Genomic DNA, 17779 nt, shown 5'->3' with positions numbered 1-17779 from the left:
TCGATTGGACTACGCAGCACAATGGAAAATTATCCCAAAGGGACACCCAGCAAGCCAAAAGTGACAAAAAAGGCCTTGTTCTTGCAAGGTACACTAAAGACACATTGCTTAGTTCCAGGCATTCCGGCACAATGGCAATGACATACTGTATGATTCATTGAACCAGTGTAAGTCATTGTACCATGAAAATGAGTTTGCAACCGTCTGTATTAGAAAAATAACTATAGTATAGTGCTTGTGTAACATTTAGAAACTTCAATAATTTTCTTGTTTGTACATTTAAGTCATCATGTGAATACACACTGTCCTGATGCAGGGGCGTGGCCCCAAAGTTAAAATATGTCATGTGTATAAGACTAAAGGCCAGAAATCTTCATGGAACCTTGCAGATTTGAGTTTTAGATCCTTGTCTTTGTTGAATAGGCTGCAGATGCTAAATCTAGGGAGCACTACTGCATTTCCGCATCAAGGATCCACAGAAATAAGTGGTAGAGCACCCATATGCTCTATCACATGACACCAACAGAAACAGAAGCTACTGTAACTGCAGATATGAGATATAAGGGTTTCACATTGCATACTGCCTCAAGTGCCCAACACTTTGGATGTGGTCTACTCAGCAGGTGAAGGGTTATTCTGAACAAGCTCTGATTTTTATACTGATTCTTACTGTACATGAACACAACTACACTACATCTAGCAAAAATGGATTTTGAGATGGTTCATTTCACCAGTGGGCCTCTCTTTTAAAAAGCTGTTCTTAACATTGTCAAATCACTATTCTACTTAGGACTTTTGAGTGGTCATGAATCTAGGTGTCATTAATGATTTTTACAAAATGTCTTATCACAAAACATATGATTTCTCAGTGGTAAAATAAAAACAGTGTCTGCAGCTGCTGCGGTGTGTTTTGGCTATTTTTGTGGAAAACCACTCCAACTGCCCTCTGGCTGCCTTGTGGTCGCGTTTTAAGGTAAGCACTTCTACCCTACACTTTCTCTCCTGGCGGAGTGTTGGGAAAACCCCACAGCACAGCCACAAAACAGAGTGAAAATACACAAAAACCTAATGCCAAAAGAGAAAATGAGTAGTTAAACAAATCTGACATCTGTTTGAGAAATATTTATCTGTCTTGGCAAACAAAAGATGCAAATCTTTTAACGATTCAGACGTTTAAAGCCTCAGATCGCATAATTATAATATTTGTACCTGAATGGCCACTGCCATTAGGTTGGCATTCCACAGCCCTGACTTAAGAAACAAAACTGCAGGATCAGTGTAGCAATGAAGAGTTTATGTCAGTATAAGGTAAGCAAGTTGACACCAAAGAATTTCTTATATTTTCCCTCTGGAGTTTGATGACATCATCACCTTTTGACACAATCTGTCTGAAATGTTTTTAGTCATAAGCCCCTAAGCCCTTTCAAACGATTGTCCAAATGCCACACAAACAAATACAGTAAGTATAGTAGTGCATGTAAAAAGCAAACCATCTACACCTCCCTTTGATTCATGTTCTCCCTCTCCATTTACTTCTGATTGGACCACGCAGATATGATGAGTTCATGAAGAATGTAGAGTGAGAGTCTTAACCTAGATCATGGAGGCATCAACTCAGTCAGTCAAGACCTTAAGTGACAGGTCAATCTTGGAGATTTAAAGGCTCCATGACTGTGGATTAGCTGAAGCGGATTCTTGCAAAGCAATGTGTGCCATGCTGGGCCTTTCGAGTACTGCCGGATTGTACCAGCAATGAGAGTAACCTGGAGACCCAGAAAGGGCTTGTCCGGGTTTAGGCCTAGTTGCTGAGATCGGCCCAAGAGCTGTGGCTTAGCTTGGCACTACAAACCCAGTTTTAAGATGAACAAGACATCATAAATCTCGCTCTAAATCCTTAAGTCCACATTCAGTGAACTGAATAGGCTCACCTCCCACTGCAGTGTATTTAGGTTGCTCAGTTATAGATCAGCTGGCACTAGGTGAGTCGCCGGAGGAGGATGTTTTATGTAGGTGACCGCAGCATGTACATGAAACAACACATATTATGCTCCGTTTGAAGTCATCCAATTTGTCTCTTATTTTCATTCCTTAAATGGAACGGTGACTTCACTTACAGTACTGAGCCTCTGCTTGTATTTCCGGAAACACTATTGCAACACAGCATTTTGAGGCAATTAAAGTAACATGGTATAGTAATTGGTATTTACCCCTTACCATCTGTTTTCAAAGTTTAGGGTAGCCCATTAGCAACATTTCCATAGAAATGTAAAGCCAACTTGTAATCCTCCTTTTCCAGTGCCAGTAATCATTTTTGGAGATCTATTAAAATAAAGCTGCATCATAAATTTTCTTTAATTCTTCTATGTAAATTGGATGATAGAGATGTTTGAGCAGTTAATCCATACTGCTCAACAGATCTAAGCAACTCAGCAATTTCTTTCACTTTTTAAAACTGACCAGTGCTGCCTTCGGCAGATCTAATAAAACAACCATTTGATGCTGTCTGATGGTGGAAGCCATACCTAAAATTAACAGGGTGCTTCCTAACACAAGGAGTGTTTACATATCGTTGTAGACCCTGTCTAGACCAAATCACTGACAACTTTATGAATGCATCTCCTTCACATGCTTGTTGGCTTAGGAGTGCAACCACTGTCTCTTTGAGGTCTACATTTTAGGGGAAGAGAAACATATATGGAGCACATAAACATGTCTGAATGTATACATGCTTTATGTTCAGGCCAGGCATGGGCACAGGAGGTGCCATCCTCTCACTATATTGAGAAAGAAAAATACAGAGAAGTTCAGTGTAAACGTTCAAGCATCCTATTTTATGGTATAATTTAGATCAAAGTAAAGAGAGCAACTGCATGCTCTGTTACCAGCCATGGCTGTAAAATGGCCAGACCTGAAAATTGACTGAATTCATGGTTACTAGCCAAACACTTAATTCATGGTTACTAGCCAAACACTGTCGCATGCCCCCTTGCTTGCATCACTACATAAACTGCAGGTTCAAAACAACTCATATTGAGAATAGGAAAGCCAATTAAAGACAACCCTTTTTAAACTGACATACAAATAAACACATTCTTTCTTTATTTTTTCTTTATTTCTTACAACACTATTTTGTAAGAACATGTATCTTACATTAAAACAGCTCTAATGTTCTAGAAAAATCTATTTGCAAGTCGTTCCAAAGTGGCCTGGCCTCCACCATATTGCACAATAAGAAAAAAAATGTCAGACAGTGGCCAGACGAATGTTTCTTAGACAAACCAGTAAGCTGTTGTTTCAGAGCGAGGACCTCATTCTTCACTCCATGTGTAATCCAATTTGGGACTTATGTCCACAACCACGCAGACACAGAGGGGCAGGTAGAGCGGAGGAAGGGGAGGGGTCGGTGGTGTTCAGGTGCCTGACACGTTAACTCCACTCTGACCTCTTTTGCTATGAGGTGACATCATTGGATGACAACATTTCAACATTTCCCCAGTACCTGCGGTAAACAGAAAGACATTATTATGTAATCATCCCAGTCATGTACATTAAAGCAGCAAAATAAAGTGAGAACTTGCTTGGAGAGGAACATGATCATCATCATTATCTTTTTGTTTGCATTTTGAGTCTGGTTTACTTCTTTATCCTCCTGAGACCCAACCCATAGACTCGTATCCCCTGTAGTGGACATAGGTTGTAGATGCATACCCCTTTACCCCTTTCAGGTATTCTTTTAATTATTGTGGTGTTTTAAAGAGGACATCCTTTCTAATGATATATCATGTGATTGGCTGGGTTGCTGGGAACCTCCTCTTGTTGTGATATAAGACATGATGGTGATATAAGTTCTTGTTAATGAAAATGTTAGGAATCATATTTCATTTCTTTGAAAGAAGTGAAGTTATTTACATTTTAAAATAATAGTGCCTTTAAGAACGTCCATTATAATAGGACCAAAATACTATGTTTTTTTGGGAAATTTAGGAGATAATTCTGTATGGGATGGATTGGGGGGGGGGGCAGATTTGGAGCTCTCAGGTGATGAGTGACTGAAACAGAGATGAGGACTATGAACCTGTGCCTCAAGAAGATGGGGAAGAACAGTAGGACTAAAAAAAAGAATTATCACAGATGAAAGAAAAACATGAAAATGAAACAAACAATCCAGAAAAAATAAATAAAACGGTTAAAAAGCCAAATAAAATTATCTAGAAGAATAAATAACCTTTTCCCTAGGATTTGGTTAAGTTTACCCTTAACATTTAATACCACTACAAGCATAAATTGTTTATTTTTGTCTATTTTTGTAGTTACCTTTTCATACTAAAACGGTCCCTTTGTCCACCACAGTGGACATGCTATAAATTAAAATAAATAAATTGTAAGATGTTTTTTTTTATCCTAAATAGATAGGAAATCACAACTCCATTTTTAATAATGTCTTTCTATGGCATTCCTTATAGCATGCTTGCTGCCAAGTCTTTGAACCAGTTCAAGAAACAAAAACCAGGAGTCAGTGTTTTTCTAGGAACATGAAACCAGAGATTTACTAGAAAATGAAACCAGAAATGTTATGGGGTTTTTTTGTTCTGGAATAGACACATTGGTAATCAATTAATAGCCTTATTTTTCCATTGTTTGACTTATTACAACAAGTTAAAATGTATTCTGCTTGCAAGAAAGAAGCACTGGTTTATGAGTTATGGAAATCGTAATTCTGTTTATCAGTTAAATTTCCTAGTACTGGGCAGTAATTCACTTGAAATGCATTGCTGAACTAGCTTAGAATTCACTAGTGTAAAATGTCCTAAATACATCCTGGGTTCCTAATCCAGGCCAGCTCCCTTAATGTCCATTTCTGATCTGTTGATTTGGGTCACCTCATCCCTGCCTGGTCCGTGCTTAACAGGAACACACAATAATAGAATAGAATAGAATAGAATAGAATAGAATAGAATAGAAAACAGAACTAAAGAGTTTGTGGCAAAACTAACATAAACCAACTATGTTCTTATCTTTACAACACTGTTCTTGATTTCATATTGACAAAGCAGCAAAAACATAAAATAAAGTTTAAAAGTACTGAAAACTGTGACTGTATAAGCACATACAAACACAATGTACAACCACAATGCAAATGTAGACAAACTGTTAAAATCTCTGTACACATTGGTAATTGAAAGATGTCTAAAGCAATAATAGGTAATTTTTATGGTTGGTATTTGACACTTTTGTCCAAAGCAGCTTACAGCATATGACCAATAGATTAGTTATAAATAATAGTTTCAAATAAAGTTGATAGGCCTACAATAAAGATAATAGTAATAATAATAATGAAAATATCAGTAAGAATATCAAATATCAATAATGCAAACAAAATGTAAACCATAAACATACAAACCACAACTCTGCAAGAGAATAAATTAATTAGGTGCAAAGTGAGTCTTTCTTGAAATCCCCAAAACTCTCACAAGAATGCAGAACACTATAGGCAACTCATTCCACCAACGAGGAATGGATGGTCGACACAGCAGACGCTCATCAGAAGACCGCAGTGGGCGAAACTCACTTGTTAGCCCTTTTTAAAGAGAACTGTTCCACCCAGGCTATTCACTTTAGCAAGCTAAGGAAAATGAAAGCAGTTAACTAGTAGGCAAATAGACATTCATAAATCACAATTAATTTATTAATAGAATAGGTGTTCTTGCACCATATGCCTTTATTAAAGTGTTCCTGCAGCAACCTCCCTCATACCTTAATCCTAAAGGAGACAGAGAAATTCAAGACAACATGCTTAACATGTTCTTTGACTCTGAGGAAGATGTCAAAACATTAGTCAAAACATTAGTCATTTGCATCTATCAAAGTCTTAAAAAAGTTATTTGTGTGCGCCAGGACCTGCTGCTGATTCTGTGGACCTGTTCCATGAGCACTGAGGGGCTAGAGCGCAAGAGATACCCATTCCACAACATGTTCAAGGCCTGGTCCTTTTAAATTAGGCATTAACAATCTAGAACCTTCAACATGTAATGGCTCATTGGAAAATGCATCTAAAAAGTCGCATACTGTATATCTGTCAGCAGAGAAAGACGGAAACAACAGGCAGAGGTGAAAACACGAGCACGTATACAGTGGAAAGGCAGACAGGGAGACAGCTCACATGGATGGGAAATTAGACCCTGCAGGCACACGCGCGGCACCCCCATCAACCTCGGGCCAGCAACCTGCGGCTAACACAGCCTCACTAACAACTAAAGCAGCCTTAAGTCAATTAAAGACAGACTCCAGGGACATCTTCATGTGTCTGTACTTTTCTCTGCCTTCCAACCCCCCACCCCACCCCATCCCATCAATGGAGGATGCCAGGCAAAGCGTCCAGGTAGGGGATGGTGCTGACTTACCTTCAGCCGTCACATACTTAGAAAAGAGGAGATTGAGGGATTAGAACGTTGAGTATAAAAGAGGAGGGCAGAGGATCCTTCAGCACTCGGATATCACCACAGCCACCAGCTCCCAAGAGACAGAGGGAGAGTGAGAGAGACACACACACACAGAGAAGTCGCTGCTGACGCTAGCAGACACAGGTGAGCCCCAATTCTCTCCTTCATTTCTCTACGATCACATAGAAGTGGAATGTAGACAGAAGAGCTGTAGAATTAGAAAATGGTTTAATCTGAGTTTGTAAAACATTGCAATTGCACTTCAATTTGCACTTGAGAAAGACTTGTGCACCTGTGAACTGACTGTTAAGCTTGAGAACATTGCTAGTTGCATTGAATAGTGAAATAGTAAAATAAGTGATAAAAACTGGTGGAATAACAGGTAGGAGCAATGTAAACCTTTCAAACTGTGCAAGCATAGTCTATCAGCATCTGAGCTAAATGGCCTAGAAAGCACCTGAAAGTAATAGAAAATGCCAGTGTAGCCTGGCATAAAACAGACAGCAAACAGCAATGAGGTTCAGATCAATCAATCAAGCCAAACTACTGTGCAGGACAAACATTCACAGTGTGAGTAAGCCTCAAGTGGTCAGATGTCAAAGTGCAACCACGGCATATGTTCCAATCAGGTCACTTACAGGGCAGTACAGCGCTCTCCTCTAGGATCACTGCAGGCAACAGATGTCAAGCAGCCAAGCCAGCTTTAGCCAGTCTAGCTTTATACTAGACAGATCACCCTGTTTATGCTGTTCATGCATGTCTCCAACACCTTCTAGAATGCAATGCAGTCAACTGACATGTAGGCCTGTGCTAGGGAAGGAAGCAAAAACAAGTTTGAGTGTGAGGTTGCATAACAGGCCTGCTTTCTCTGATGCACCATTACTTTAATGAGATGACATATTTCAGGGAAGTGGGTGGGGGGAGAGGATTAGAAGACATCAACGTCTCAGGGAAATAGAGGAAGACAGAGACAGTGAGTACAGGCGCTTGTTTGGAAGTCTGGGAAGAGACTAATCGCATTAAGAGGCGTGCCCCTGCTGTTCTCAATACGCTAATTGACATCTGCCTCAATCCCTGAACCGTGCCAGAGGTCTTTGATTTGTGCTTGCCAACACTCGACAATGCCATGCTGTAAACAATCCTCTTACTGTACCCCTTTTTAGAACTTTGTGGAATAATCTAAAACGTATGAAGGGCTTGACGATTAAGGTGTGGTCAATTTGCTATTTCAGCCAAGGTCTAAAAGACTTATTAGGTGAATGGCAGTTTCTGAGAGAAATGATATGGAGGTGGATGGATGGAATAAGGGGAACATTTCTCTGAGGACTGTTTCTCCATTTGACATAAGCCTGGAGAAAAAAACTCAAAAGAGAAAATACACAAGGACAACAGTGTCCCTCAGGAAGGACATAGAAGTGGTGCACTGGCCAGTCCTGTCCGTGCAATCCCTGCTGACACACTGTCAATCTTTGGAATTCGAAAGGGCAATTAATCAAAGCGGCTACTGGGTGAAATCAGCACTAATCTCTGTGATTAGCCAAAGCTGCCTTAATCCTGATTAGCAGAGAGGAAAGAAAGCCTGGCTTGGGATTAACACAAAGAGGACAACGCCGAGAGGACAGAGAGAAGGAGACACCGGATGGAAGGATCAAAGAAATAGGTGGACAGTGAGGGAATGATCAGAGGAGTGGCTATTCAGCTAAAAGGATAAGAGAGGGGGAGAGGAGAGGAGATCCCAATAAAGCACCAGAGACTGTAGCAGGAGTTTGTGTATCAGTGTATTCAGTGGTGTGCCTTTTGTCTGTCCCAGAAAACAACAGCAGAGATGAGTGCACCTGCAGGAAGCGCCCTGTCCACCCCTGCTGGAGCCAACGGCCCCACAACACCCAAGAAGGGACCACCCAAGTTCAAGCAGAGGGCAACCCGTACCTTCAAGAGCAAGGCCCCCAAGCCTGGACAGAAGGGGTACGGCTCTCAGACACACACTGACACACACACACATACACAACACACACTTACACACACACACAGACACTCAACACACCCTGACACACACACACACACACACACACACAAACACACATCCTTCAGTCACTCCAAGAGATAAACAGTAACAGCACAGATAAATAGTAACAGACAATGCTACACTCACAGAAGGCATGGAAATCATGTTGTTGTCTCCTCTTTAACAGATTTGGTGATGACATCCCCGGAATGGAGGGTCTTGGCACAGGTATGTACTCCCTTAAAGCTCCCTGAACCATTGAGAATGTAGTGAAAGCACTGTGTAGCCACTCACCCTTGCATGCACACACAGACCTGCATAAACAGAGTTGACATCAATCAACGATACACACACAGTAGCCTGAAGTAGCGTTAGCGGTACACCAATGACTAATGCACATCTCACTCTTGCCCCTTCTTTCTCTCTCTTTTTGTACAGACTTCACAGTGGTCTGCCCATGGGAGGCTTTCGGGGACATGGAGCTCAGCGACTTGGCCAAATACGGCATCATCTAAACCTGCCTGCCCCGCCTTCCACCCGCTCTCCGCCTTTGACCACACCCCCATGTATAGCTTGGTCCTCTGCCCTCCCCTCCACCTCCCCTTCCCCTCCCCTCCACCTCCCCACACCCTCCTCTCTCGCGATCTTTGCATCATGTGTGCTGCTGCCGCAGTCATGCCTCCCAGCCTGAAGACCCGGGCCTGCTGAGCAGTGGCTTTTTAAGAGCACACACATATAAATGGCATTATTTTTTTTATTATTATTATATAATAATACTTTATATTTGATGGACTTGAGACATAATGACTATGTGATCACCCCCTCTCTCTGAAATCAGCACTCCATAAGATAGTCTACCTCGACTTCCACCCTCCACTCTCTCTAGACACAAAGCGATGTATATAAATATATTAGTCAAGTCTAAAACAAATATCTCATAACTGGGATGTATGTGCTTCTAGGAGTAGGAGGATGTAACCCATAAGTGTGACCCTTATACCAAAAGGCAATATGTCCTTCCCTCCCTACTTCCCTCTCTCCTTCCCTCCTTCCCTCTCTCCTTCTCTCCCTCACTCACCTCTACCCCTTCCCTCTCCTCCCTCTGTGGTCCTGCTCTTTTCATACTTCATTATCTTGTAGCTTTTGCATTGTGTTTTGAACATAAGTGGTGTTTTTACAACGAGGGTCTGCAATGCTTTGGGAAAGAAAACTACAATGCAGCAGCAGAACCCTTTGCAGTTTTTTTGTTTGCTCACCGCCCGCCCAACCACCCAACTGCCCGGCCGCCCAGCACCTGTCCTGCCTCCCCCTCCCGTCAGTCGTTCATCCTACTCAGCTGGCAATAAAATGCGACACATTTGTTTTGTTAAATGTGAAGGTCCATTGTATATGCGGTTAGAATCATTAAAACTTTATATTTTCAGTACACCCTGTCTTTGCTTGGTCATTTAGAATCACTGGGGGCACCTGACCAATGGGATATATCACATCAGATACACACCTTCACTAATGCCTCTCAACACTTCAATGACAACTACTTATGGCAAGATTGCATTATTCAAAGTGAAGTTCCAACACCATCAAATTGCCAAAAAAGGGCTAAAATTAGGGCTGGGATAAACGACTATTTTTTCATTATTATATGTGCCCTCTTATTTACTTATTTACTTACTTTTTTGTTTACTTGAATGTTATGTTTGTCTGTGGACCTAAATTGGCAAAATATGTCTTGTCTTCACCGTGGGATAGTGAGAAACGTAATTTCGATCTCTTTGTATGTCTGGAACATGTGAAGAAATTGACAATAAAGCTGACTTTGACTTTGACTTAAGATTCCAAAATAAAAGACTATACAAGTGCAAAGTAATGCATTCTTAGTCAGAGGTAGCATTCAATAAAGTTATGTATGTCTAATTGAGTGCCTGTCATTTTACATTCGTGTGGGAATCCTTGCAATTAACATTAACACAGTTAAAAGGCTGCTGATGTGTGGATGCAATTCATAACGTAGTTAGTTCAAATAACGGTTCGTACTTCTCCTTTGGACAAGCACTTTTGAGTTTTGGAAAACCATTTACATCGGGATTTTGCAAACATTTAGAGTCAATAAAATGAGCCCTGCATGAGTAACGAATACAAGCAGCTGCAAGTAAGCATGCTAAACTTCACATCCAAACAGTATTCTAACGTTAGCTTTGAGATACTGCTTGATTGCATACTGTAATTTAACTTAGTTTAGTCTCCTCAATGTACTATGTTGTGATAAGACCTTAGCAGAGTTTACTTTAACTTTAATGCAGCAGTTTTGATCAAATTTGCGCAGCATGGTCACGATGCTAAGCGGATTTAATAGCAATTTAGCCCACTGTGTTCTATGCAGTGCTTCTATGTGGCAACAACAATCCTTTAACAATCGTGAATATTTTGTTAAATGCACATGCAGAGGAGGAGCAGCGGGCTCGTTACGAGAGAAAGCAGGCGTGGCGAGGAAAGGCTGTGTGAGTAAAAAGTGCAGCTCAATGAAATTATTTTATCTTATCTTTAATTTAAATAGTATGCCTAGGCCTACAACATAGAACATCAATGTGTGGTGGCCGGTTTTGATTTCGTGGTGTCCAGCCACAGATTAGTCAACGTATGGAAAACACTGAAGGTGTAAAATTAAAAATATATGGCAGCACACGTTATGCTTGACGAATCGACGCTCATATTTTGCGTCGACGTTTTTTTTGCGTCGACGTCATCGATTACGTCGACGCGTTGTCCCAGCCCTAGCTAAAATAAAACAAAAATCACAGCCCCTTAGAACTCTACATTGTGAGTTTATGAGTTTAGTATCAGGTGCTCTTGAATCTACATTCTTACATTCATAAATATGTTTTGGCTCCCCTACTCTAACTAAGTAGTTCACCTGTCTCCTCTAAGCCTCTTTTCTCCATTTTAGCATTGCGCTCTAAACCACTGTTACCATAGTGTTCTAATCACAACAGAGCCAATGATCCTCTGATAGTGTAATGGATCTGTTATGTTTCCTGATGTGTAGAAAACTTTCCGTCACAGCATGACACCAGTGTGATGCATCACTTGGTTTCGCAACATCCCATTTTTCCCCATTACACACCATTAGGAGGATTGTGAAGAAGTGTTACTACATTACATACCGTGTTGAATCTTCTAACATTTATTGTTCAGATATATGACCACTGTCTGGTAATTGTTGCTTTTTGCCAAGCACAGGAATGTTTTTCATGGCTGTGGAGGAAAACATGGGGATATGTTTTATGGATTTGTACTCTAGCATTTTTTTAAATTGTCCAAAAATTGTTGAGAATTGCTTTAAAACTGTTTACCATGTTGTTAGTCGCTTTGGCTAAAAATGCGTCAGCCAAATGTAATGTAATGTAATGTAATGGATTTCACTTCTCCCTCCTTGCTAAGTGCATGCAAACCTAGACCTGTAGGAACTTGTGCAAAGAATGTATGAAGCAGGCTTAAAAGCTCACTTACACACACACACACACACACACACACACACACACACACACACACACACACACACACACACATACACTCACACTCACACACACACACAGACACTGATCCTCCTGTTGTCAAGCACATAAACTGAATGTGTTGTATTGGTTACAATAAATCCAAGTGCAAATGAGTCAACCAAATTACTCATAACAATCCACCCTAGCAACCATGTGTGTGATGCCCAACAATCATGCAATATTAAACCATTATACTAACAATAACAAATATACCATGATACCAAGATACATATAGAGATGACTAAACTTCAGCTACACAAATGGTTGTCTAAATACATTTTCATTAAGGTATGAATATATATGTGTGTGAGTGTGTGTGTGTGTGTGTGTGTGTGTGTGTGTGTGTGTGTGTGTGTATGTATGTGGGTTTTTTGAATCTGTTCCATAGCCCTTAGCTATTTTCATGCCCCACCTACCCACCAAGCGTTCTCAGGCAAAGAGAGATTGAATCAAAGACAGGGAAGAGTGTGTGTATGTGTATGTGTGTGTGTGTGTGTGAGAGAGAGAGAGATAGAGAGAGAAAGAGTGTGTGTGCTGTGCAGGTGTGCATAGGTTACTCCCCTTCCACCTAGCATGCTGTCAATGTAAATTCTGTAAGAGTGAAAACAATCCACTTCTTTCCTTTTGACACCCCATGCACTCCTTCCCCCACACCCCTCTGTCTCTCTTCTCTCCCTTGTTCCTCTACTCCCTCGCTTCCTGTCGTTCACCACCTCACCCTGAGCTGTGAGAAAAGCTTCTCCCGAAACCAACAGACATGGACTCTTGAAAGACACTATGGAACAACTACTGCTATGAAGATAATCGCCCTTGTACACTCAACACGAACAACAACCTAAATCTTCCCAACTGGATTTAATGACGCTAATAAACACTGGATTTTAGGTATGTACAAACACTCTGACTTCTGTTCAGAACAAACCATGTAGGAAAATTATTTTAGATTTTTATATTATGCACTGTTTCAAGGTTAGAATGTTTTGAGATGTTTTTAAATAGTCGAAATGGACAATGGACCAAGAACCAACATGCAAGTAGTTTGTCACTTTCTATGCTTTTCTTATTTGACCTCTTGCTATCTTTTGCTATAATTTTCTTACATTTCTCTCTTTCTTTCTCACATTTTAAAGAGGTAGTTGATTTTTTAATTTGGTTTCATCTCAACAGTTTGTTGGACCATCCTATGAGTTCCTTTGACATATCTGACAGATCATAATTTTATCTCCTAAGGCCTACTTCATGTCAGCCAAAGCCCATCTATGCATCCACAATGGCCCAAGCAGCCCCATCTTAAATAATCTAAAACAATCTGAAGTGGGTAAATGTTGAGATAAGGTGTTTAGCCGTATGAGTCAGTGTGACTTTCGAAAGGGCTGGGGCTCTCTATCTATCTGGCTGTGCAGCTTAATCTAGTCCAGTGGCAGGCAAAGATGGAGGGCCGCTTTTTACCCCCCTATGGCGATAAGCTCAGTAAATGTCATCTTTGAATCAGTGACACTCCAACAAGGGCTCTTTTATGAGCTGCAGGAAGTGACCGGGCCTCTATCAGGACTGTATATCTCTGGACGCTCTCTCGCGTCCGCACAATCTCTGTTGTTTCAAAAAGCTTCCCCCAATCAACTCTCTCTCTCTCTCTCTCTGCCACTCTCTTTCCTTGTTTCAGTTGGTTTTGGTTTTGATCATCTCTCTGCTCTTCCTCTCCACTGTGGAGAGTGATCTGATGTAAAGGTCTTTCACTTCTCCCTCCTCTGCCCTGACCTGACTTGGCTGCTCCACAACCACCATGTTTTGACTTGTTTGCTCCACATCATCTCATTCTTCCAGTCAGCCTCTAGTTTAATGAACTACGTTTTTTTTCCTCTAGTCCTTTTAATTTACAGGTATTTTTGTCCTCTTTTAAAAGTCCACTTCCTGCCGATAAAACTTCCCTTGTGATATAGCGACTGATATAAAAAGGAGATTCATGTCACTACATTAACATACATTCAGATGAATATGAAATGAATCAAACTGATGTGACACCATTTGACTTAATGCAGCTTTAGCATTTACTACAGGTTTGTGTGGGGATAGATCACTCAGGTCTATTTTCATAGATCACTGTGAGTGGGGATAGATCATTAAGGTCTACTTTAATGGATCACTGTGTGGGGAGATAAATCATTTAGGTCTTCTTTCATAGATAACTGTGAGGGGATAGATCACTCAGGTCTTCTTTTATCTATATTGTCTCCTTTTTAGGTAACTTATACCCAGCTCCCACAGCGGAACCATAAACAGCACAAGAGAAAAGTCTGGAAAAAAGAGCCAGCACTACGTAAAAGCCAACAACATGACTTTACTGGTTCAGACAATGGGTGCCATATCCCCACACCTCCCATTTCTCCTCCTGCTGTTTCTCACTTCCCTACCGTTCGCACCATGCCAAACCTCCACCGTAGCCTCCAACACTACTGATGTGGTAAGCACCAGCTCCACCCCCCTAAGTTCTCCAACCCCAACCATCACTGCCACCTTCACAACCACCCTCCCTGGCCCAACCACCCCAACCAGAGCCGTCACCTTAACAGCCCCTCCACTGCAGACCTCGTCCACCTCCCCCTCTAACTCCAGCCTGGGCTCAGGCAGCACCCTGGCCCCAACAACCCCTGCGCTGACGGCCCCGGCACCGGGCTGCGGGCCGGGCCTGGACCCCATCTACTCATACCTGTGCGACATGCAGGCGGCATGGGGCATCGTGGTGGAGAGCCTGGCCTCGCTGGGCTTTGTGCTGAGCGCCGGCCTGCTGCTGGGACTGCTGCTCTGGAGTCTGTGGCGCTGCTGCTGCTGTGGTGGAGGAGGGTGCTGCCGGCGGCAGAGCTCTCGCTGCGGGGGTTCGGGTGGCAGCGTGGTCTCCCTGCTGCTTTTCCTGCTGGGCACGGCAGGGCTCTTCATACTGACCTTTGCCTTCGTGGTGCGCCTGACGCCACAGACATGCCCGACGCGCCTCTTCCTGTTCGGCGTGCTGTCGGCGCTGTGCTTCTCGGCACTGCTGGCACGCGGCCTGGCGCTGCTGGGCTTCGGGGTGGCGCGCGGCTGGGCCGAGCCCGTGGTTGTCCTGGTGCTGACCACCGTCCAGGTGATCATCGCTGCTGAGTGGCTGCTGATGGTGTTGGTGCGCCACGATCTGCCGTGCAGCTACGAGCAGGACGACTTCGCCATGCTGGTCATCTACGTTCTGTGTCTGCTGGCGGCGGCGATCGTGGTCGCCGGCCGACTGGTGTGGCGCACACGCCGCACCTACGGCTACAGCTACCGGCACACGACCACCTGGAGCCGCGCCGGTCACACGCAGGCAGTACTGCTGCTCCTCACCGTGCTCCTGGCCGTGGCCATCTGGGTGGTGTGGATTGCCTTGCTGACTCGCGGCAACCCCGAGATGAACCGGCGGCCAAGCTGGGACGACCCGGTGCTGAGTGTGGCGCTGGTGTCCAGTGGCTGGGTGCTGCTGCTCGGCCACGGGCTCTGCCAGCTGGTCTTCCTGTGCCGCGGCGAGGCCCGGACCAAAGGCAGCCCGCTGGACTTCACCAGCTGGACCAGCCCCTCGCCCGGGATTGGCAGCCTGGCGAGCCCGAAGGGCGGGAGGGACAACGGAAGTTTTGAGAATGACGCTGATGACAGGAGAGGTGAGGGGCACATAAAGAAAAATAAAGAATGATGGAGATAGACATACAGTACAAAGACAAGGTAGATGGAATGGTGTGGCATGGAATGACGCGGAAAATCTAAACTTATAAGAGAGGAGCATTAGGCTTAAAAAGTTATGAACTCAAGCTTATGTTGCAAATGGTCAAGCAATAACACAAGTTGTATTTGATTACTAAATCAAAATGGAAAGGGTGAAGCTAGCAAACCATTCTATAATTTATAACTCATTTCTGTTTGACTGTGGTTTGACCTTGCACATTACTGGTGCCTTTTCAGGTAAGAGAAGTGAACCAGTGTTGAGATCTCCATATGAATCAGGATTTTCCATGACAGTAAGTGCACTTTGATAAATTCATTGAGACAACCTACTGAGCAATGTTTAAAAAGATGTGAAAAAGAAATTCAATAGTGAGCTCAGTAGCAAAATCAATAGCCGGTTTATGCAATAACATTTTGTTACGATTATATAAAGCAAACCATCACAGCAGCTGACCTTTCTGCTCTTACTTCCAGGAAATTGACCCAGATAAAGACTATTCCATTCCTAGGCCTCAGACCACAAACATAAATGAACCCTACGATGAATACTATGGACCCAGGCAGTCTTAATTGACATGCTTACGTCTAATTGACATGCATACATTAGTCCCATCCTACACAAATAGAGTCAGTCAGTCATTCAGTCAGACTGCGACTTCTGCACTATCAGTCTACCATCAAGTTCATCACTTCATTACAGGAAGGATTTTATGACTCATCATACACTTCTGATTTTCTTACACACATTTCTCTGTGTAGCCTAAATAGCCTACATACCGAACAGACACGACGGACCGACAGAGACACCTGCTCAGCAGCAACCTAACGTATTGACACCCTGATAGCCTTGAAAACTCAAATAAATAGCCTATGGACACTTTCTCCAAAGATTCGCTCGGACTGAACACGAACTCTGAGGATGATGTAGTTCTGTTTAATTACACGTTTATGTAGCAGATGTCTGTAGGTCTAGGCTATACTTTTCTGTTTAATGGAATACAGGAGTCTTTCCCCAGGAAAACCATGACATGTTCGTGACCAGATCTGTTTGTATAGACTTGATCTCTGTTGATTATTATTTTGTACAGTTTGCACTTTGTTCGAAATTAAAATTGTATCTTATAAATTGTATCTTATAAAACCGCCTCTAGGCCATATGTGAGTGAGTCTTTGTAACGTCAATGGCATTGTGGCTGTGGAAGGCTAAATACGGCTTGTGTTCTGAAATTAGCCCACGAGGTGGCACTGTGGTAAGTGTACATAGAACCATATACTGTGAGCTCTGTTAAAACCATTAGCCTACAACATTGCGTCCAGCGCATGAACATAGTAGGCTACATTAAGGGCAAGAGAACATACGACGTATTATTGTCAGAATTCGAATAATTTACCGCATCGAAGAAACACTCTAAACATGTCTCCTGTGTCTAAGGGATAATGTTAAAGGAAATTTAATCAGACAATATTATTAGGCTATAGGAATCAATAGGCTAGTATTCTTGGACATAGCCTACTGTGCTGTAGGCCTACACTATAGAGAGTAACCTGGATATTAGAGGTAGCTATTACAGAACATCATAGGAGTATTAGGCTATACACTACCATAGAACTACTAGGCTATATGCCTACACTACCATAGAAATACTAGGCTATACAAATGTTATTGTAGCCTAGGCCAGGGGTTCCCAAACTTTTCCACGACAAGGCCCCCCAAATACCACTAGGTTCTGGCCAAGGACCCCCTTGATGTGTTATTATACCCATCGACAATACTACGGTAAATGTAAAAATACATTAAGCTAATCCTAATAATTATTTTAGCCACAATCACTTCGCAATGGAGCATACAGTGTGTAAAAATTGCACACGCTTTCTGCTATATGAGAGCTATCACTACTATTATTCCCTGTCATTATGGAAAATATAAAGTCCAGATATGCAACAAATTATTATAATGGTATTGTAGAACAACCCTCATAGTAGGTATATTTTGCTTTTATTTTTCCTTCCAACCTGCTGCGGCCACCCTGGCACCCCCTCGCGGCCCCCACTTT

At 42.4% G+C, this 17779-nt stretch overlaps 2 protein-coding genes and 1 long non-coding RNA gene across 3 annotated transcripts; 2 read left to right on the top strand and 1 right to left on the bottom strand.

Moving 5' to 3' along the window:
• Positions 1-3090: 3090 nt before the first annotated feature.
• Positions 3091-7104, bottom strand: LOC125296287. The gene is made up of 3 exons (XR_007193730.1): positions 7079-7104; positions 6161-6648; positions 3091-3499 (listed from the first exon to the last, which is right to left on the bottom strand). It is a non-coding gene; the product is annotated as an uncharacterized LOC125296287 (long non-coding RNA).
• On the top strand, positions 6454-9871 carry LOC125296286 (retinal cone rhodopsin-sensitive cGMP 3',5'-cyclic phosphodiesterase subunit gamma-like). The gene is made up of 4 exons (XM_048246111.1): positions 6454-6584; positions 8251-8405; positions 8633-8673; positions 8884-9871. The coding sequence occupies exons 2-4, from the start codon at positions 8266-8268 to the stop codon at positions 8958-8960; spliced, it is 258 nt and encodes an 85-aa protein (XP_048102068.1). The 5' UTR covers positions 6454-6584; positions 8251-8265; the 3' UTR covers positions 8961-9871.
• Positions 9872-12512: 2641 nt separating this feature from the next.
• On the top strand, positions 12513-16866 carry LOC125296285 (G-protein coupled receptor family C group 5 member D). Its single transcript, XM_048246109.1, has 4 exons — positions 12513-12884; positions 14241-15664; positions 15963-16018; positions 16200-16866. Exons 2-4 carry the CDS (start codon positions 14332-14334, stop codon positions 16293-16295), a joined length of 1485 nt encoding a protein of 494 aa, XP_048102066.1. The 5' UTR covers positions 12513-12884; positions 14241-14331; the 3' UTR covers positions 16296-16866.
• Positions 16867-17779: the final 913 nt, after the last annotated feature.

This window comes from Alosa alosa, chromosome 6 (genome assembly GCF_017589495.1).
Source record: "Alosa alosa isolate M-15738 ecotype Scorff River chromosome 6, AALO_Geno_1.1, whole genome shotgun sequence".
NCBI lineage: Eukaryota > Metazoa > Chordata > Actinopteri > Clupeiformes > Clupeidae > Alosa > Alosa alosa.
This window is presented reverse-complemented; position numbering and strand designations above follow the sequence as displayed.